Genomic DNA, 21,278 nt, shown 5'->3' with positions numbered 1-21,278 from the left:
TCTACACACTCTGATACAGTATATGGGAACCTCAAGTGGTGGCTTAATCACTGCCCTAAATGCTGCCCTTATGTTTGCATTTTGTACATTTGAAAAACCTGAGGTCCACACAAAGAAGCTCATTAAACACCATTCAAGTATTCTATTCCCAGTACAGGCTATTGATAAAACAAGATTTTATAACACTCTAAAGTGTCTTCCAATGAAGAACAGTCTCCACAACCTGGAGAAATTGCCTTCAACAGCAGTGTGTGGCTAAAGCTCCTCCTCTACCTTCTTCAGGGCTGCGCTGGGATACTGAGGTAAGGGAAGGTGAGCCCTGGGCACTGGTGCAGTGTTATTCTAGCACTGCCAGTGGCTCATTACTGTGATCATCCTCACCAAGTACACACCAAGGCAAGGGAAGGCAGCTTTCTCCCGGGACCATAATTGTTACATGTATGAGAATGGCACTGGAAATACTTTGAGATATCTTGTCATTTTGGAGGCAAAACCAAAGCTTCAAAGGGCCTGTATGCTACTACATCTTTCAACTTTTTCCCCTTCTTTCCCTCAGCCTCCTAATGGTACCAGCAGGCTTGCTTCAAGTCAGCATATCGGGAAACATACCCTTCCTCCACGGTGACTGAGTTCATGAGAAGGCAATTGGTAATAGTCACTCTATCTTTTATATGACAGGAGGAACCAATGACAGAGCGCTTAATGGATGACTTCTCTCCAATCTGTGTATCAGGCCCAATAAGGCTGTCAACTCCAACCTGGAAAAGGCAAATAGAAAACCTTATCTATTCATCTCAACCAAATGCAAATCATCCTGTATATCATTTAAGCTAACAGAATCGTTCCATAAAGACACTTCAGTAAGAAGTACCATCATTAGTATTTCTTGGGGCCACAAGGTCACACAACATTTCTGAAACAACTCAAACCTATACTGAAGCATAGGCCCTCCCTTGTCAAGAAAACAAAAGACATATACGTACATACTCATGCACAGATGTGCTCTCTTGAACAGAATGCTTAAATCATGGTAAGAAGAGGGACAGAGATTGAAAGCTCCTGTGTCTGAGTCCCAGTACTATCATGGACCTGTTCTTATAGGTCAGCACCTGCCCAAGTGTATTCTTTCAAAAAAAAATTTTTTTTTTGACAGGCAGAGTGGACAGTGAGAGAGAGAGACAGAGAGAAAGGTCTTCCTTTTGCCGTTGGTTCACCCTCCAATGGCCGCCGCAGCCGGCGCGCTACGACCGGCGCACCGCGCTGATCTGATGGCAGGAGCCAGGTGCTTCTCCTGGTCTCCCATGCGGGTGCAGGGCCCAAGCACTTGGGCCATCCTCCACTGCACTCCTGGGCCACAGCAGAGAGCCGGCCTGGAAGAGGGGCAACCGGGACAGAATCCGGCTCCCTGACCGGGACTAGAACCCGGTGTGCCGGCGCTGCAAGGCAGAGGATTAGCCTGTTGAGCCACAGCGCCGGCTTTTATTTTAATTTTTAAAAAAACTTATTTTATTTGAGGGGCCAACACCGTGGCACAGTGGGTTAATGCCCTGGCCTGCAGTGCCAGCATCCCATATGAGTGCTGTTTAAAGTCCTGGCTGCTCCACTTCCAATTCAGCTCCTTGCTAATGTGCCTGGGAAAGCAGTGGAGGATGGCCCAAGTCCTTGGGCCCTTGCACGCACATGGAAGGCCTGAGGAAGCCCCTGGCTCCTGGCTTCAGCTTCAGCTGTGGCAGTCATTTGGGGGGTGAACCAGCGGATGGAAGACCTCTCTCTCTGTTTCTACCTCTCTTTGTAACTCTTTCACATCAATAAAACAAATCTTTTTAAAAAATAAAATTATTTTATTTGAAAGGCAAAGTGGTAAAGGGGGGGGGGGATCATTCATCCACTGGCTCACTCCCCAAACACCTGCAACAGTCAGGGTTAGGCAAGGTCAAAGCTAGGAGCAAGGAACTCCATCCTGGTCTCCCATGTGGGTGGCAAGGAACTCAAGTACTTGAGCCATCATCCACTGTCTCCTTGGTGGTTTAACCTGCTGAGCCATGACGGCTGCCTTATCACATAGTATTTTTGAGTAAGTTTATTACCAGAACCCAGCTGGGATTTCCCTGGGTCTAATGAGGTTCAGGGCTTGATGATCTCAATCTAGCTTTTCAAGGACATATTTCAATGCCCTCAGAGAATGTTCCATGCCTGCCCTGCCCATGCTAGCACTTACCAGGTGTTTGTTCACAATCTGTGCTGATGAATGAACCAGTGATTCCTCTGGGCAAAGAACAGGCAGCAATTTGGGCACCTTGAAGAAAGAAAAAGATTTGGTTACTAAAGACCAGAAAAACACCTGAAAATACCTTTTTATGTAGAACCTAATGTTCAATCAGAGAAATAGGAAGTTCTCAGCTATTGCTTCCAGAGATGGCTGCATTTTCCATAGGTTTATACAGCAGCTTCAAGATGGCCCTAACCATCTCAGCTGAGAATGTTCTGTGAAAACGCCACATCCCTCAGCTAAGAGGCAGTGAGACAAGCCTTTGAGATATTCACACAGCACTTCTTGGGAAAGGAGGCCTGAAAAGGACAAAGAATAGCCTGAGTTCTGATCATGGTCATTCTGGTTTCCTGCTCACCTCCTAGACAGTTGTGGCTGTGCAGGAGGTGACAATGGGAGCAATGTCAGACAAATTCCACAACCAGAACAGACCTTGAAAAGGCACCCATGTTCTTCTGTGATTCTCCAGTATAGGTAGAGTACTGGTCAGAGCCCTGTATGTGGCGGCCACACTGGCTACAGTGGTATGTGAGGTCTAAGACCCCAGCCTCTAGTCCTGAGATCTCCTCTATTGGGCCAGGCTGCTGCGTAGCCCTGGATGGCACTTGAGATGATATTCCTCCAGTCTCAGGCTGCCCATGAACCTGCTTTTAGATCAGCCTGACAGACTCTACTCATGGAAGAACATGGGACTATCTGTGATCTTTTCATTTTCTTTCTGGCTTGGAATTCCTTTGGATCTAAAACCAATTCAGCTTGAGGTCTGAGGTTGAGGCTACTCACTATCTGCTGTGGGTCCTGAAGATTCCAGACCCAGATTTTCTTCAGGGTTCTAATCCTAATTTTTTTTTGACAGGCAGAGTTAGACAGTGAGAGAGACAGAGAGACAGAGAGAAAGGTCTTCCTTCTGTTGGTTCACCCGCAAATGGCCGCAAAGGCTGGTGCGCTGTGGCTGGTGTGCTGTGCCGATCCAAAGCCAGGAGCCAGGTGCTTCCTCCTGGTCTCCCATTCGGGTGCAGGGCCCAAGCACTTGGGCCACCCTCTACTGCCTTCCCGGGCCACAGCAGAGAGCTGGACAGGAAGAGGAGCGACCAGGACAGAATCCAGCGCCCCAACTGGGACTAGAACTCGGGGTGCCAGTGCCGCAGGAGGAGGATTAGCCTAGTGAGCCGTGGCGCTGGCCTCCAATCCTAATTTTCAACATCTCTTATATAACCCACTTCTTCTCCAACTTACAACTACAATAATAGTTTTCATAGAATTCTACCAGGAAAAATGCCAACAACCAATCTTTTCATTATCTCAACCCTGTTATTCTTAAATGCCACCCCAATGTAGTTCCCTCAATTATCTATCTATTCTTGCTGTTATCTCAACCCTTTATTGCTCTGCATTTCCTGTTTCTGATGTCATTGTCTCTCCCTCCTAAAACCTCCCTCCAATGTCCACTGTACACAAAGAGCTCCCCACTCTCTCAGCCTCTGTCCCATTCTCCATCCACTGCCTTCACTATGACCTGGCTTGTCTTTGAGGGCATTGCTTGCCCTTCATTGGAAGCTGTTCATTGTCTCTCATGAACTGCAGGGTTAAAAGGAGAGTTTATATCTCACTAATGCTGTTTCTGGACAATTGTTTTCCTAGACATTCATTCCTTGATGCTTTGCCATCTGGCCACTATATACTATGCTCCTTCACCTTCTTGGGGAAGCCTCTTCTGTGTGTATATGTTTACCTCATCAAAGTAATGGTTATGCAGCACTTATCTGCTTATTTATGAAATAAGTACTGTAGATATTCCCGTTCTGAATAGAAGACAGAAGCTGCTAAACCCAGAGCTAACCTTCCTGGAGATCTTAGCCTTTCCTTGCAGCCACAGAGGCCTTTTCACCAAGAACTAGGCCCTCCACTTTTCCTTTTGCTACACCTGAGTAGCTCAATAGTTTTTCCCTGACATGCCAGATTTTGTTCAACCACTGGAATAAGACAGACTCTGAATAAGTTATCATGTACCTAATGAAGAAATAAGACAAAAGGCTCAGTTTGTTTCTAGGACTGGAACTCCCGCAATTCTTCTTCTTCTTCTTCTTTTTTTTTTTTTTTAAGAGTTATTTGAAAGGCACAGTTACAGAGAGAGAAAGGGAAAGACAAAGATATCTTCCAGCTGCTGGTTCACTCCCCAGATGGCTACAACGGCTGGGGCTGGGCCAGGCCAAACCCAGAAGCCAGGAGTTCATCCAGGTCTCCTGCATGGGCTCAGGAACACAAGGACGTGGGTCATCATCTGTTGCTTTCCTAGGTGCATTAGCAGGGAGCTGGATCAGAAGTGGAGCAGCCAGGACTCTAACTGGCATCCACACGGATGCTGGCATTGCAGGGGGTGGCTTAACTCTCTATGCCACAATGTTGACTCCCACAGTTCCTCTTCTAAATTGATCCTCTCACCTGTCTGTTTGCTTCCATGTAGAGTCCCAGCGTGTTCACTCGAGAGCAGAGCCCCTCTTTCATGATGTGGACATAGCAGCGGACCTGTGTTCTGGACAAGTCTTCCCATGTGTCTCCTCGACAAGCATTCCAGCAGGCATCATAGGGAGCCAAGGTCAGTGTATTGGCTTCTTTTATAAAACTATAAATATCTTCGGAACAAACATACAAAGCAAGCAATTAAATGACCATGAGTTAATAGGAGGATGCAGACTGTCAGGTTTCGAAAGAGGGGACAGCTAATAGTTCTGTTCCTGGCACTCAACCATGAAGCACAGACTCTGGGGAAATCCCACTAAGTCCTTAATGAATAAGTCAAATGAAAAGAGGGAATGTGTTTTCCAGTATGTTTGAAATATTATGTGATATAAGAGGTCCTAAAAGTAAGTTTGACCATAATTGAGTACTATTAGGGAAAAAAAAAATAAGTGACCCTTGTCAATCATGAAATAGCACAAGCTAGTGTCTAGGATTCAGAGACCAGTCATGTTGGCATTGTGCTGCCAGTCACTATTACCATAATAGGTGGCTATGCTGTGAAATAAACAGCATAGAACTTACAGGCAGTGTACCTGGGTTCTAGTCTTTCAATTCTCCCAATAGCCATTTGAAATATTTTACTTCATGATAAGAAAACTGGAGTTTGGAAGATTGAGTATCCTGCATCAGGTTACAGCAGATAAGAGGCAGAGTCATTTCAAACCCAGGTCTGTCTGTATTCCAAGTCCAGTGATCTTAACTATACTATATGTCTCTTCATTTATTTGAAAAATATTTTTTTCAGAATATATACTGTGAACCCAGAACAGGGCCAGGGACTAGGGATATGAAAGCAAACCAGACATCTCATCTCCTGGTCCTGGAATGGAGACATTATGGTTAGTCTCTAATTGTACATTCCTTCATATCCCTTCCCTTGACAGAAATGGCTGAGTTTAAAGACAAAATGAGCTACAAATTTGTGGAGGAGTGTAGAGGCATGATTAATTTGTCCCTGAAAACACAGTAAAAGGATTTCCTTGACCAAGCTAATCCAGAGGTCACAGAGTGGGGTGCCCGTCTTGCTCTGTAGGCTAGATGAGAATCTGCTGCGTTGAGACAGACATCTTGGGCTGGGCCTGCCTCTTACTGCACCAACCCAGGCACTGACCTAAGGACTTTAGTTCCTTTTTCCTTAGGTCTTCTTCTTTTTCTTCTTGTCCTTGTTGTGAGCAAGCTGAGGAAAACTGTTTTCTCACTAGGTATGGAATCAGTTCACTCCGGATAGAAGTGATTGACCTAGGAAGAAAGAGTGACCAAATATCAGAAACCTGACTGCCTGGGTCTACTGGAATTAAAAACTCTGTGCATCCAAGGAAAAGCCAAATTCTGTTATGCCACCTTGAGACTGGTAGAGATCAAATGTGAAATGGAGGGCCAGCGCTGTGACTTAGTGGGTAAAGACCACTGCCTGCAGTGCCGGCATCTCATATGGACCCTTGGGCCCCTGCACCGTGTGGGAGACCAGAGAAAGCTCTTGGCTCCTGGCTTCTGATTGGCTCAGCTCCAGCCATTTTGGCCATTTGGGGAGTGAACCAGAGGATGGAAAATTCTCTGTCCCTCTCTCTCTCTCTCTCTCTCTCTCTCTCTGCCTCTCTGTAGCTCTGCCTTTCAAATAAATAAATCTTTTTTTAAAAAAATGTGAAATGGTTCTGGCAATTCTCAAATCACTGTGGCCATCTGTGGAATGAACCAGCAGATGGAAGATTCCTCTCTCTGTCTCTCTTCTCTAACTCTTTCAAATAAATAAATCTTTAAAAAAAAAAAAAAAAATTGGAGAGGCCAGCACTGTGGCATAGTGGTTAAGGCCTCTGCCTGCAGTGCTGGTATCCCATGTGGGCGCCAGTTCGGGTCCTGGCTGCTCTACTTCTGATCCAGCTCTCTGTTATGGCCTGGGAAAGCAGTAGAAGATGGCCCAAGTCCTTGGGCCCTGCACCTGTGTGGGAGACCTAGCAGAAGCTCTTAGCTCCTGGCTTTGGATTGGTGCGGTTTTGGCCGTTGTGGCCATCTGGGGAGTGAACCAGTGGATGGAAGACCTCTCTCTCTTTCTCTCTGCCTCCGCTTCTCTGTAATTCTGCCATTTTAACAAACAAATAAAGCTTAATAAAAAAGATAATTGTTATGGATGTTTTGAAGGTAACGCCTATCAGGTTAAGGAACTTCCCTTCTATTTTTAACTTATAAAGAGCTTTATCAATAAATAAATATTGAATTTCCTTAAAAATTTTTTCATCTCTGAAGCTAATGATATTTTCCCCCTTTCATCTACTATGGCAATGAGGATTTAAAAATTTTTTCTAATGCTAATAGCTGTGTTAGACAATAACTGCACAAATTTCTATTCTATATTCCTTCTGTAGTAGAAGCATACAAGTGAGTTTCTTCTTTATGCAAGCTATCAAATTTTATACTTTTAGGCTATTCTTAGGTTTCCTGTCTTTCATCTTAGCTTCTGTGGTACTACTGATTCAGACCTTCTGCAAATTTAAAACCCAATTTAATGAGTAAGTAGTTCCCAGGTAGATTTAATGCTCCCACTTACTAAAACAGTGGGTGCCCTTACTTTACAACAGTTGTATCTATTTACCAATGGCTATCAAAGAATTCCCACAACAAAGTGAACTCCAATTTACTTTCATGTAATCATATCAGTCTAGGCTGGCACTTACAGAAGATTAGATCAAATGCCAATGTGTAGAAGAACTCCCAGAAGGAAAAAGGAAAGAAAAGAGAAACAAGAAAAAAAGCCTGCAGTATTTTAAAATCATTCAAATCTAAGTAGTAAGCAGTCTTGGCCAAAAGCTTTGCAGCTCTCCTTCATTTGGCCTTCTTGGGTCCCAGGAGGCCTTGTGTGTCCTAGTGGGTATTTTTTTTTCCCAAAGATTTATTTATTTATTTGAAAGGCAGAGTTACAGGCAGGCAGAGGCAGAGAAAGAGAGAAAAAGGTCTTCCATCTGCTGGTTCACTCCCCAGATGGCCACAATGGCGTGAACTGAGCTGATCCAAAGCCAGGAGCCAGGAGCTTCTTCTGGGTCTCCCAGAAGGATGCAGGGGTCCAAGGACTTGGGCCACCTTCTACTGCTTTCCCAGGCCATAGCAGAGAGCTGGATTGGAAGTGGAGCAGCCAGCCTCAAATTGGTGCCCATATGGGATGCTGGCTCTGCAGGTGGTAGCTTTACCCATTATGCCACAGCGCCAGCCCCTCTAGTGGGTACTGAGACAGGATGTTGGGTGTAAGTGACCAGGTATCTATAACAGGGGAAGAAAGGACCTGATCCTTAGAACAGGGAGTGAGAGTTACCATGTTTTTCAGTTTTCTCTCACACTGTGCCTTGTTAGAATTTTAAATCACTAATTATCTTATTTAGCATTTGCAAAGCATCTACCATATGTAAATCACTGTGCTAGGCTTTAAAAACATACTGTTTCTGCTTTTAAGAAATTCATAATTCAGTGGGCCATTGGCCTGGTATGAGTTTCTGGATGGAGAAAGGTAGAAGGAGATGAAGTTGATTGGGTAGGCAAGGGAGCCAGATCAGGGAAGCTTTCTGTGGCAGTCTATTAAGTCTGGTCTGAAAAGCCAATGGTTTTAAGCAGAAAAGTAACACAGTTTTGTTTCTTAGTAAGGTAATTCTAGTAGTTGTGGGAAAGAGGGACTTGAATAAATGGACTGAAGCCAGGGAAGCCAGGTATGATACTCTGATTCTGAGAGAAGAGATAATGTGGTTTGACAGAGGGGTTAAAGTATAGCAGTTCAGACAGTTCTATAAACCTGACTGCTGTTGCATAGTTCCCATCCCATCACCCTGCTTAGCTGCCATTCAAAGAAGCTCTGCATGCTAACACAGGACCACACAGATGGAGTGTAGGTAGGAAGCAAGATAGAGGCTGAGGAGGGTAAGAAAAATTATGAACCCTGGAGCTATACAATCCATGTTTTTTGTCATTTTTAAAGGATCAAGCCAAACATCTTTCAAAATTTTTGTGTAAGCTGGGAGCCCTTGTATTGAATTTCAAAGTGATTTTTCTCCTGATCCTTTGATAGAGATTAAAAATTTCCATATGAATACACAGAATGAAACAACATTTACTCTTAGCTCTTTTTCTCTCCCTTTAATACTCCAAACCAGTGTTGTTAGCAAAAGTTCCTTGGCCCTGCCATTGAAAAACAAAAATCAGTTCCCTTTGAAGAAATTACAAAACATGGACAGCTGGGAGGTTTCAGGGCCATGACACTTACATTCTGGATCAAACAGAAATGTCACTCTAAGAGGCAAGCAAACAAGCTTTGGCACAGGGTTCCTTCAGGCACACAGGCTCAAGGAGATCAGTGCCTGGAAAAAGATTTGAAGCAGTCCTGCCAGGTCCCACTCATCTTTGCTGGAGCTCAGCATTAGGTCAATTCCCACAATGCAACTGGTTTAGTAGCATAATGGAGGACACAAGTAATCTCCCTGCTTCCTAGTCCAAATGGAAGCAGCTTGAAGCTGTGTCAAGAAGTGGTGCAGGCTACTGTTGACCATTGTGAACAACCTGACCCTGGGCCTGAAGGCCACCAGCTGGATATAGTGCCCTGACCATGGCTAACCTTACTTCTTTTCTTCCCTCTTACACATAAACTTTCTGGAAAGACCTGTCTCATCTTATGAAATTATAACTTCTCAAGGAATCACAAAGAATAACAAACCAGTTGTAAACCAACAACCCAGCCCACCAAAAAAAGACAAAATAATAGGGGCCAGCATTGTGGCATAAATGGGTTAGGTTGCCTGCAGTGCTGGAATCATATGGGTGCTGGTTCTGAGTTCTGGCTGTTTCACTTCCAATTCAGCTCCCTGCTAATGCATCTGGGAAAGCAGCAGAAGACGGCCCAATCCTTGGGCCCCTGCACTCACATGGGAGATCTGGAAGAAGCTCTTGGCTCCTGGGTTTGGTCTGGCCCAGCCCTGGCTGTTGCAGCCATTTGAGGAGTGAACCACTGAATGGAAAATCTCTTCTTTATTTCTCCCCCCCTCTCTCTGTAACTCTGCCTTTCAAATAAATAAGTCTTAAAACAATAATAAAAATAATAATTGCCATAAATAGGACAAAGGATTATAGAGATAAGCATAAAAATATTTTCAGATAAACAAAAATTAAAATAGGATGCAATTCTCTTCTAATTATATTAGCAGATTTAAAGTAATTCTCATACTGATAAAGATATTTTGAGAATAGTTACTCTCATACAGCCAAGTCAGAGGGATGATTACTGGTAAAATTTTTTCTGAAAAGCATCTGGCAATATGTAGCAAAAGATGAAGATGTTTGTATTATTTCACCCTGTAATTCTATTTCTATAAATTTGTCCCAAGGGAAACACACTATGCTCACTAAATATTTGCTGAATGAATGAAGTAATCACATTATGAAAGAGGATGTTTGAAAAAAAAAAGTATTCCAGGGCCAACATTGTGGCGTAGTGGGTAAAACCACTGCTTGTAACACTGGTATCCCACATGGGTGATAGTTTGTGTCCCGGCTGCTTCATTTCCCATCCAGCTCTCTGTTAATGGCCTGGGAAAAGCAGCAGAAGATGGCCTAAGGGTTTGGGCCCCTGCCACCTATGTGGGAGACCTGGAAGAAGCTCCTGACTCCTGGCTTTGGCCTGGCCCAGCCTGTGTTGCAGCCATCTGAGTGAACCAATGGATGGAAGATCTTTCTTTGTCTCCTCTCTCTGACTTTCAAATAAAATAACTTTTTAAAAGTATTCCTCTTGTTACTTATTACAATAGAGAACAAACATCCAACAACATAATAATATACCAATATAACATAATATCATACAGACAAATGTGTAAATGTAAGAACTTTTTAAAAAAAGATTTATTTATTTATTTGAAAGGCAGAGTAACAGGGAGAGAGGTGAGGAGGAAAGAGAGAGATTGTATCTGCTGGTTCACTCCCCAGATGGCCACAATGGCTAGGGCTGGGCCAGATCAAAGCCAGGAGCTTCACCTGGGTCTCCCACGTGGTGGAAGACGCCCAAACACTTGGGTCATTTTCTGCTGCTTTTGCCACCTAAATGGGAAGCTGGATGGAGTTCTAGGCTCCTGGCTTCACCCTGGACCAGCCAATGCCATTTGGAGAGTGAACTGTTAGATGGGAAATTTCTCTGAGTGTTTCTCCTGCACCCACCACCACTCTATCAAATAAATCTTGGGGCCAGTGTTGTGGCCCAGGAGGTTGAGCTGTTACCTGTGACACCAGCATCCCCTAAGGGTACTGGTTAGAGTCCTAGCTACCCCACTTCCCATTCAACTCCCTGCTAATATGCCTGTTCTATTTTCTGACCTGAGTACAGTACTTATAAAGGTGAGTGACTTCATTTTGTGAAAATTTATTGAACCATAACATCTCTCTCAAATATCTTCTCTTTTTGGAAGCCTTTCAAAATTCTTGTAGGCTTCCATGTTTACATAGTAAAGATAGTTATATGTACTTTCTTTTAAATCTGTATTGTGTATGCGAGGAAGTATGTTGTCTCAAATTCTCATGATAGTTGTTATTGTACTATTTTATAACTGAGGAAATCAAGGCTAAAAGAGGTTAACTATCTTGCTGAAGGCTAATATAGCTTTTATAATTGATTGAGCTGAACTTCACATTTATCTGAAAGCCTATGGCTCTTTCTTTTATTTTATTTTTTTTTTTATTTTTGACAGGCAGAGTGGACAGTGAGAGAGAGAGACAGAGAGAAAGGTCTTTCTTTGCTGTTGATTCACCCTCCAATGGCTGCCGCGCTGCGGCCGGCACACTGCGCTGATCCGATGGCAGGAGCCAGGTACTTATCCTGGTCTCCCATGGGGTGCAGGGCCCAAGCACTTGGGCCATCCTCCACTGCACTCCCTGGCCACAGCAGAGAGCTGGTCTGGAAGAGGAGTAACCGGGACAGAATCCGGCTCCCTGACCGGGACTAGAACCCGGTGTGCCGGCGCTGCAAGGCGAAGGATTAGCCTAGTGAGCCGCAGCGCCTATGGCTCTTTCTACTACACTAATATCCTGTGCTTAATTCAACCATAGTACTTTCCATGAGATTTACAATTCTATGCTTACTGTTTCTCTATCAGTAAATATGTAGTCTGTGCTAAATAGGTATTTGAATAAATGAATGAGAAAACGTGTAAATGATTGAATATCATCCTTCTAGGCCAGATAGCTGGCAAATACTTTCCTTTGACTTTTGTAGATAGAGCTTTCCTGATTTGGAAATCTAATGAATTCTAAATATGTTTCTGTATTATTAATATGACATTAAAATCAAACACTTGAAAAAACACAAAATTATTAGTGCCAGACTCGATATTTTCAGCATTTTTGTCTTGATCTGAGATCAGGTCCTCTTTGTGGCCAAAAACTTCCAGAGGGGAGCCTAAAAACGATGCCTGTGGCAAAAGGAAAACATTTGGCTACTTTTGCATTCTGGCTTTTACGTCTTTGTAAGCAAATTAAAAGACTTAAAATCCCCTAAATGTGTTCCACTTCAATTCAGTTCTTCAAAGGATTAAATACTTGAGAATGAGGCAGAACAGAAAATCTACTTTTATAGGGCCTGGAACTCAAATCTACAGAGCAGGAAGACTAAAAGCTTTGGTTTTCTTGCCTCTTGTCTCAGCAGAGCTGTAATTGGGAAGAAAGGCAATTGCTAAGTTAACCCTATGCTTTGTTCTCAGGCTTTGCTTTTTTCTTTCTTTTTTGCCTTCAAAGAAAGTAGATACAATCTAGAATGGTAAACAGGAAATTAACTTAGATTAAAAGGTACTGACTTAAAAGGTAGGTATTTGATATACAGTATTCTGTGATACCCCTTTTTGCTTCTTGGCAAAATACTGATGATAGATTCTTTAAGAAAATAATTTCAGGGGGGGCTGGCGCTGTGGCACAGCAGGTTAACGCCCTGGCCTGAAGTGCCAGCATCCCATATGGGCGCCGGTTGGAGTACCGGCTGCTCCACTTCCAATCCAGTTCTCTGCTGTGGCCTGGGAAAACAGTGGGGGAAGATGGCCCAAGTCCTTGGGCCCCTACACCTGTGTGGGAGACCCAGAGGAAGCTCCTGAGTCTGGATTGGTGCAGCTCCAGCCATTGCAGCCAATTGGGAAGTGAATCATTGGATGGAAGACTCTCTCTCTCTCTGCCTCTCCTCTTTCTGTGTAACTCTGACTTTCAAATAAATAATAAATCTTTAAAAAAGAAAATAATTCCAGGGCTGGCCCTGTGGCATAGTGGGTAAAGCTGCTGCCTGCAGTGCTGGCTTCCTATATAGGCGCCGGTTCGAGTCCCGGCTGCTCCACTTCCAATCCAGCTCTCTGCTATAGTCTAGGAAAGCAGAAGATGGCCCATGTCCTTGGGTCCCTGCACCTGTGTGGGAGACCTGGAAGAAGCTCCTGGCTCCTGGCTTTGGATCGGCACAGCTCCGGCCATTATGGCCATCTGGGGAGTGAACCAGAGGATGGAAGATCTCTCTCTCTCTCTCATTCACTCTTTCTCTCTGTAACTCTGCCTTTCAAATAAACAAATAAATCTTAAAATAAAATAAAATAAAGTAAAATAATTTCAGGAGCCAGTACTGTTGGCGTAATGGACAGCTGCTGCCTGCGATGCTGGCATCCCATATGGGCACTGGTTTGAGTCCCAGTTGCTTCACTTCTGATCCAGCTTCCTGCTTATGAGCCTGAGAAAGCAGCCAAAGATGGCTCAAGTGTTTGGGCTGCTATACCCATGTTGGAGACCCAGATGAAACTCCTGGCTCCTAACTTCTGTCTGGCTTAGTCCTGGCTTTTGCAGCCATTTGGAGAGTTAGCCAGCAGATGGAAGATCTCTTCAATCTCTGTTTCTTTTTTTCTCTCTGTAACTCTGCCTTTCAAATAAATAAATAAATAAATATTTTTTAAAAATTCAAAGTTGCTATCTATGGCTTGAGAATCAAAAACATGTTCAGATTCTACTGGTTAGAGAGACATCCTAGGCTTAGGTAAATTCAATAAACTTAAATTTTTTAAAAATTATTTATTATATTTATTTAAAAGACAGAGAGACAAATGAACAGAGAATCTCCCATCTGCTGATTCACTCCCCAAAATGCCTACAACAGCTGCGGTTGGGTCAGGATGAAGCCAGGAGCCAGAAACTCAGTTTGGGTCATGCATGTGGATGGCAAGGTCCCAACCACCTGAATCATAACAGGCTGCCTCCCAGGGTGTGCATTAGCAGGAAGTCAGAACTCAAGAGTGGAACTGTGCACTGTGATAAGGGAGGCAGGAGTCCCAAGTGGAGTCTTAACCACCACAACAAATGCTCACCCTCCAACAAACATTTTCTTAATTTAATTTACTACTCAGCACCCTGTGCCAGGCAATGTCCTTTTTTTTTTTTTTTTTTTTTTTGACAGGCAGAGTTAGACAGTGAGAGAGACAGAGAGACAGACAGAAAGGTCTTCCTTCTGTTGGTTCACCCCCCAAATGGTCGCTATGGCCAGTGTGCTGCACCGATCTGAAGCCAGGAGCCAGGTGCTTCCTCCTGGTCTCCCATTCGGGTGCAGGGCCCAAGCACTTGGGCCATCCTCTACTGTACTCCCGGGCCACAGCAGAGAGCTGGACAGGAAGAGGAGCGACCAGGACAGAATCCGGCGCCCCAACTGGGACTAGAACCCGGGGTGCCGGCACTGCAGGTGGAGGATTAGCCTAGTGAGCTGTGGTTCTGGCCCAGACACTATTCTTGGCAGTGGGGATATAACAGTGAAATAAAATAGGCAAATTTGTGCTGTCATATGAAGTTAACAATTTGGTTGATTTTGCATTTACTATGTATCAAAAGGTGCACCAGAGAATGGATTTTGTCCTCAAGGGGTTAAAAAAGATAGAAAAGGGGGCTGATGCTGTGGCACAATAGGTTAATCCTTCGCCTGCAGTGCTGGCATCCCATATGGGTGCTGGTTCTAGTCCCAGCTGCTCCTCTTCTGATCCAGCTCTCTGCTATGGCATGGGAAAGTAGCAGAAGATGGCCCAAGTCCTTGGGCCCCTGCACCTGTGTGGGAGACCTGGAAGAAGCTCTGGCTCCTGGCTTCGGATCAGCTCAGCTTCAGCTGTCGCAGCCAACTGGGGAGTGAACCAGAGATGGAAGACTTTTCTCTCTGTCTCTCCCTCTCATTGTCTATAACTCTTCCTTGCAAATAAATAAATAAATATCTTAAAAAAAAGACAGACATGTAAATATAGTTTAATGAGATGCACATAATAATTGAAGATTATACAAGATCAGAAAAGGGAATGCTTAATTATGCTCGATGAAGATAAGCACAGAAAAGCATTATGGTAAAACAAGAGTAGGCCGCTGCAGCGGCTCACTAGGCTAATCCTCCGCCTGCGGCCCTGGCACTCCAGGTTCTAGTCCTGGTTGGGGCACTAGATTCTGTCCTGGCTGCTACTCTTTCAGTCCAGCTGCTGTGGCCCAGGAAGGCAGTGGAGGATGGCCCAAGTCCTTGGGCCCTGCACCTGCATGGGAGACCAGGAGAAGCACCTGACTCCTGGCTTCGGATTGGTTCAGCGTGCCAGCCGTAGGGGCCATTTTGGGGTGAACCAACGGAAAAAAGGAAGACCTTTCTCTCTGTCTCTGTCTCTCTCACTGTCTAATTCTGCCTGTAAAAAACAAATAAACAAACAAAAAAACACAAAAACCAAGAGTACAGGTAAAGAAGAAAAAAATGAGATAAAGCTTCCTACAGGAGTAACATCCAGGCTGGTTACTGTTTTCAGACAATAATTTCTTTTTTTAAAAAAAAGTTTATGTATTTAATTTTTATTTTTTTTTAAAGATTTATTTATTTGAAAGAGTTACACAGAGAGAGAAGAGAGGCAGAGAGAGAGAGGTCTTCATCTGATGGTTCATCCCCCAATTGGCCACAATGGCCGGAGCTGCGCCGATCCAAAGCCAGGAGCCAGGAGCTTCCTCCAGGTTTCCCACATGGGTGCAAGCATCCTCCACTACTTTCCCAGGCCATAGCAGAGAGCTGGATCGGAAGTGGCGCAGCTGAGTCTCGAACCGCACCCGTATGGGATGCCGGCGCTTCAGGCCAGGGCATTAACCTGCTGAGCCACAGTGCCAGCCCCTAATTTTTATTTATTTGAAAGGGAGAGACATATATATACACACACACAGAGAAAGAGAAAGAAACAGAGAGAGAGATCTTAATCACTGGTTCATTCCCTAAATGCCCACAATTGCTGGGACTGGCCCAGGCCAAAGCAAGGAATTGCATCTGGGTCTCCTGCATGCATGGCAGGGATCCAAGTACTTACATCACCATTCATTCCTTCTTAGGCATATCAGCAGGAAGGGGGATTGGAAATGTGGAGCAGCTGGAACTTGAACCAGTTACTCCATTATGAGATGTGGGTTTCAAGCATGGGCTTAACCGACTGTACCACAAGGCCCACCCCATCCTCTATCTTAAGAGGGCTAGCAGGTTTAGCAGGCTAGGGTAAGGGAGAGAAAGACAAATTTCTCTGGGTTTCTGTAAAAGGAAATCAGAAATAGCTCTGGTGTAAACTGCCTGTCTCTCATGGTGTTAGCTCAGAGAGTTGGCATTTTGCTTGAGTCCTTCACAGGGCCAATGCTCATCTAGGGTCTTGACTTAGGTGTCTCTTTTGGAACAATTCCTACTAAGGCAAACAGAGTTGGACCAATATCTGGGCTTCTAAGACCTTGCTGAAATCCTAAAAGAATGAAGAACCTTTGACTCACTACTCAGCATAAGTGATATCACAGTTGCAATACTCAATCTAAACTCTGCTTTGGCTTTCTTTTCTCTCATTTTTAAAGATTCATTTATTTATTTGAGAGGCAAAGTTACACAGAGAGGGACCTTTCATCTGCTGGTTAATTCCCCAAATGGCTGCAACGGCCGGAGCTGGGCCTATCTGAAGCCTGGGTCTCCCACGTGTGTGCAGGGGGCCAAGGACCTGGACCATCTTCCATTGCTTTCTCAGGCACACCAGCAGGGAGCTGGATTATCTGCTTTTCTTTTTTCTTTTTCTTCTTCTTTTTTTTTTTTTTTTAAATTTTAGACAGGCAGAGTGGACAGTGAGAGAGAAAGACAGAGAGAAAGGTCTTCCTTTTGCCGTTGGTTCACCCTCCAATGGCCGCCGTGGCCGGCGCACTGCGCTGATCCGAAGCCAGGAGCCAGGTGCTTCTCCTAGTCTCCCATGAGGTACAGGGCCCAAGCACTTGGGCCATCCTCCACTGCACTCCCGGGCCATAGCAGATGGCTGGCCTGGAAGAGGGGCAACCAGGACAGAATCCGGCGCCCCAACTGGGACTAGAACCCGGAGTGCCGGCGCCGCAAGGCGGAGGATTAGCCTATTGAGCCACGGCTGGCCAGATTATCTGCTTTTCTAGGCGCACTGTAGGCAGCCACTTTACTTGCTATACCACAGTGCCGACCCCAAGCTCTGGCTTTAGAAACATATTTTTGAATCAAAATGTTCAAGACATTATTTGGAACATTCATGTATTTCATTTTATTCAGAGGTGGACTACAAAGAAAATTTCTAAAACATAAGTATACAGTTCAATTACTAAACTTCTCATGAAAGACAGTACAGACTTTTTTCTCTCCACAGTTCTCCCTGTAGCTTTCCTGCTTAGTCAACTGCAGAAATCTTTTGCCTATTCTTTTACCACTGATATACTAAATTACTTCTGTTATCTGTTACTACATCTCCTTTCCTCCCAATCATCAGGCATATATGGAATGCCTTACTAATCTAGGTAGGTATCAATTCTCAAAGAATTTCAGTGTTGGATGTAAATATGTAAACAACTAAAAAAAATAAGTTTGACTTTGAAGAAACCATGAAGCTTTCCACACAAAGAACATAAGTATGTTACATTATTAAGGTAAAATATTAACAGAGGCTTGTAAAAGCAGTCTTTTCTTGAAGTTGTATCTACTGGGTTTAATCTTTCCATTCCTAGGAATCATCATTTGATGACCAGATTATTATAAAGGTCTACTTACTTTGAAGGAACATCTTTCCCATGCACAATGGTCTATGTTCTCCTGCCAGATTGCACCATTGCTTGTTTCAAAAAAGACTATCTGTTTAAAGATCTGTAACTCCCTACTTAGCTTTCAAGGCTTTCTACCTGCTGCTACTTAGCACCAACCTAATCAATCTCATCTCCCACAACTTCTCAAAGACCTCCATTATTCCAGCAAGGAATAAAGGATGTCCCTCGGGGTAGGCTTTTGGCCAAAAGTTACATGTCTGTGTTCTATCCTGGAAAGCCTGGGTTTAATGCTGGGCTCTGGTTCCTGACTCCAGCTTCCTGCTGGTACAGACACCAGAAGGCAGTGGTGATGGCTCAAGTGGTTGGGTTTCTGTCACCCAGAGGGAGACTTGCATTGGGTTCAGGCTCCCAGTTTAGGTTTGGGTTAGTCCTAGTTGTTGCAGGTGTTTGGGATGTAGGCTGGTGGATGAGAACTGTCTCTCAAATAAATAAATTAAAAAATGTGAAAAAGAAGGTGCCAGTGTTGTGGCATAAAAATGCCACATCCATATCGGATTGCCTGGGTTCAAGTTCTCTGCTTCTGATCCAGCTTCTTCTTCTTCTTTTTTTTTTTTTTAAAATAAAGATTTATTTATTTATTTGAAAGTCAGAGAGAGAGAGAGAGACAGAGAGATCTTCTATGCACTGATTCACTCCCTGACAGCTGGGGTAGGGCCAGGCTGAAGCCAAGAGCCAGGAGTTTCTTTTAGGTCTCTCATGTGGGTGCAAGGGCCCCAAGTTCTTCAGCAATCCTCTGCTGTTTTCCTGGCACATTAGCAGAGAACTGCTGATCCAGCTCTTAACACACACCTTGGGAAGGTACCAGGTGATGGCTCAAGTACTTGAGTCCTTGTCACCCACGTACAGAAGACTCAGAGTTCCAAGCTCCTGGCTTTAGCCTGGCCCAGCCAGAGCTGTTATGGGCATCTGAGGAGTGAACCAGTGAGTAGATGTTATCTCTTTTTGTTACTTTGCCTTTCGAATAAATAAAAACACAAAAAACTTAAAAAAAAAAAAAAGTGTCTTCAAGTTACCATTCTAATTTTCCCTACTTTTTCTAATATATTAAATATATTGGGGCCGGCGCCATGGCTCACTTGGTTAATCCTCCACCTGTGGTGCTGGCATCTCATATAGGCGCTGGGTTCTAGTCCCGGTTGCTCCTCTTCCAGGCCAGCTCTCTGCTGTGGCCCGGGAGGGCAGAGGAGGATGACCCAAGTGCTTGGGCCCTGCACCCACATGGGAGACCAGGAAGAAGCACCTGGCTCCTGGCTTCGGATTGGCTCAGCGCCGTCCATGGCGGCCATTTGGGGAATGAACCAACAGAAGGAAGATCTTTCTCTCTGTCTCTCTCTCTCTCACTGTCTATAACTCTACCTGTCAAATAAATTTAAATATATGTATATATTAAAATTTGCCAACTTTCTAACTTTTTCTTTTTTTCAATTTAATGCCTTTCTCATCTTTTTTTTTTTTTTTGCAATTTTTTTTTATCTTTTATTTAATGAATATAAATTTCCAAAGTACTACTCATGTGTTACAATGGCTTCCCCCCCGATACCGTCCCTCCCACCCACAACCCTCCCCTTTCCACTCCCTCTCCCCCCTTCCATTCACATCAAGATTCATTTTCGATTATCTTAATATACAGAAGATCAGCTTAGTATACCTTAAGTAAGTATTTCAACAGTTTGCTCCCACACAGAAACATAAAGTGAAAAATAATAGATGATTTTTTAAATGATGATGAAATCAGATCAGACCTATTGTCATGTTTAATCCCAGTGAGAGTCAAGTTGGGAATTGATAATTTCTTTTTTTTTACAGAAGATCAGTTTAGTGTACATTAAGTAAAGATTTCAATCGTTTGCACCCCCATAGAAACACAAAGTGAAATATACTGTTTGAGTACTCGTTATAGCATTAAGCCTCAGTGTACAGCACGTTAAGGACAGAGATCCTACATGAGGAGTAAGTGCACAGTGACTCCTGTTGTTGACTTTACAAATTGACACTCCTGTTTATGGCATCAGTAATCTCCCTATGCAACAGTTATGAGTTTCCAAGGCTATGGAAGCCCCTTGAGTTCTCCGACTCTTATCTTGTTTAGACAAGGTCATAGTCAAAGTGGAGGTTCTCTCCTCCCTTCAGAGAAAGGCACCTCCCTCTTTGAAGACCTGTTCTTTCCACTGGGATCTCACTCACAGAGATCTTTTTGCCAGAGTGTCTTGGCTTTCCATGCCTGAAATACTCTCATGGGCTTCATCTTTTTTTTTTTTTTTTAAGATTTTATTTATTTATTTGAGAGGTAGAGCTATAGACAAAGAGAGGAAGAGACAAGGAGAAAGGTCTTCTATCCTCTGGTTCACTCCCCAAATGGCCACAATGGCCAGAGCTGGGCCAATCCGAAGCCACGAGCCAGGAGCTTCATCTGGGTCTCCCACATGGGGGCAGGAGCCCAAGCACTTGGGCCATCTTCTACTACTTTCCCAGGAAGTAGCAGAGAGCTGGATTGGAAAAGGAGTAGCTGGGACTCGGTACCATATGGGATGCTGGTACCATAGATGGAGGCTTAGCCCCCTACACCACAGTGCTGGCCCCCTCTTTTTTTTAATTAATTAATTAATTTGAGAGGCAGTGTTACAGAGAAAGACAGAGACAGAGGTCTTCCATCCACTGGATCACTCCCCAAATGGCTGCAATGGCCAATCTGAAGCTAGGAGCCAGGAGCCAGGAGCTTCTTCTGGATTCTCTTTTTTACTTTTTTTTTTTTTTTTCTTTTTAAAGATTTATTTATTCATTTGAGAGGCAGAGTTACAGACAGAGAGAGGGAGAGACAGAGAGATCTTTCATTAGCTGGTTCACTCCCTAAATGGCTGCAGTTGAGCCATTTGGCTGGAGTTGAGCTGATCCGATGCTAGGAACAGAGACCTGGATTGGAAGAGGAGCAGCCAAGACATGAACTGGTAGCCATATGGGATGCCAGCACCATAGGTGGAGGCTTAACCTACTATGCCACAGCACCAGCCCCCTCCAATTTTCTTTTAAAAATTAAAATTTATTTTATGAAAAATTTTGTTTTCATTTATTTGAAAGGCAGAGTGAGAGAGTGAGAGAGCAAGAGTAATACCTCTCTCCTGCTGGTTTATTTCCCACATGCCTGCAATAGCCAGGCTAGGATAGTTGAAGGCAGTAGTCACATGGGACCCAAGTATCTGAGCCATCACTTGCTGCCTCTCAGGGTGTGCTTTAGTAGGAAGCTAGAACTGGAAGTGGATGGAGATGGGACTCAAATCCAGGCACTCTGATTTGAGAGGCAGAGACCCCAAGTGGTGTCTTAATCACTGTGTCAAACATCCATCCCCATCAGTGTTCAATATATGTCCTTTGATTCTGGCAACTC

General features: G+C 44.1%; 1 protein-coding gene across 8 annotated transcripts in view; it reads right to left on the bottom strand.

The window, feature by feature from the left end:
* Positions 1-21,278, bottom strand: part of EIF2B3 (eukaryotic translation initiation factor 2B subunit gamma) — a 149,130-nt gene that overhangs the window by 23,815 nt on the left and 104,037 nt on the right. For all 8 annotated transcript variants that reach the window (XM_089300772.1, XM_089300773.1, XM_089300776.1 and 5 more), the window contains 4 exons: positions 5,901-6,028; positions 4,712-4,902; positions 2,219-2,296; positions 610-758 (listed from right to left, as the gene is read on the bottom strand). In XM_089300772.1, the coding sequence (XP_089156898.1) occupies positions 610-758; positions 2,219-2,296; positions 4,712-4,902; positions 5,901-6,028 (546 nt within the window). The remainder of the gene's footprint in view (positions 1-609; positions 759-2,218; positions 2,297-4,711; positions 4,903-5,900; positions 6,029-21,278) is intronic.

Source organism: Oryctolagus cuniculus, chromosome 7 (genome assembly GCF_051225735.1).
Source record: "Oryctolagus cuniculus isolate XC-2025 breed Fujian yellow rabbit chromosome 7, ASM5122573v1, whole genome shotgun sequence".
Lineage (NCBI taxonomy): Eukaryota > Metazoa > Chordata > Mammalia > Lagomorpha > Leporidae > Oryctolagus > Oryctolagus cuniculus.
This window is presented reverse-complemented; position numbering and strand designations above follow the sequence as displayed.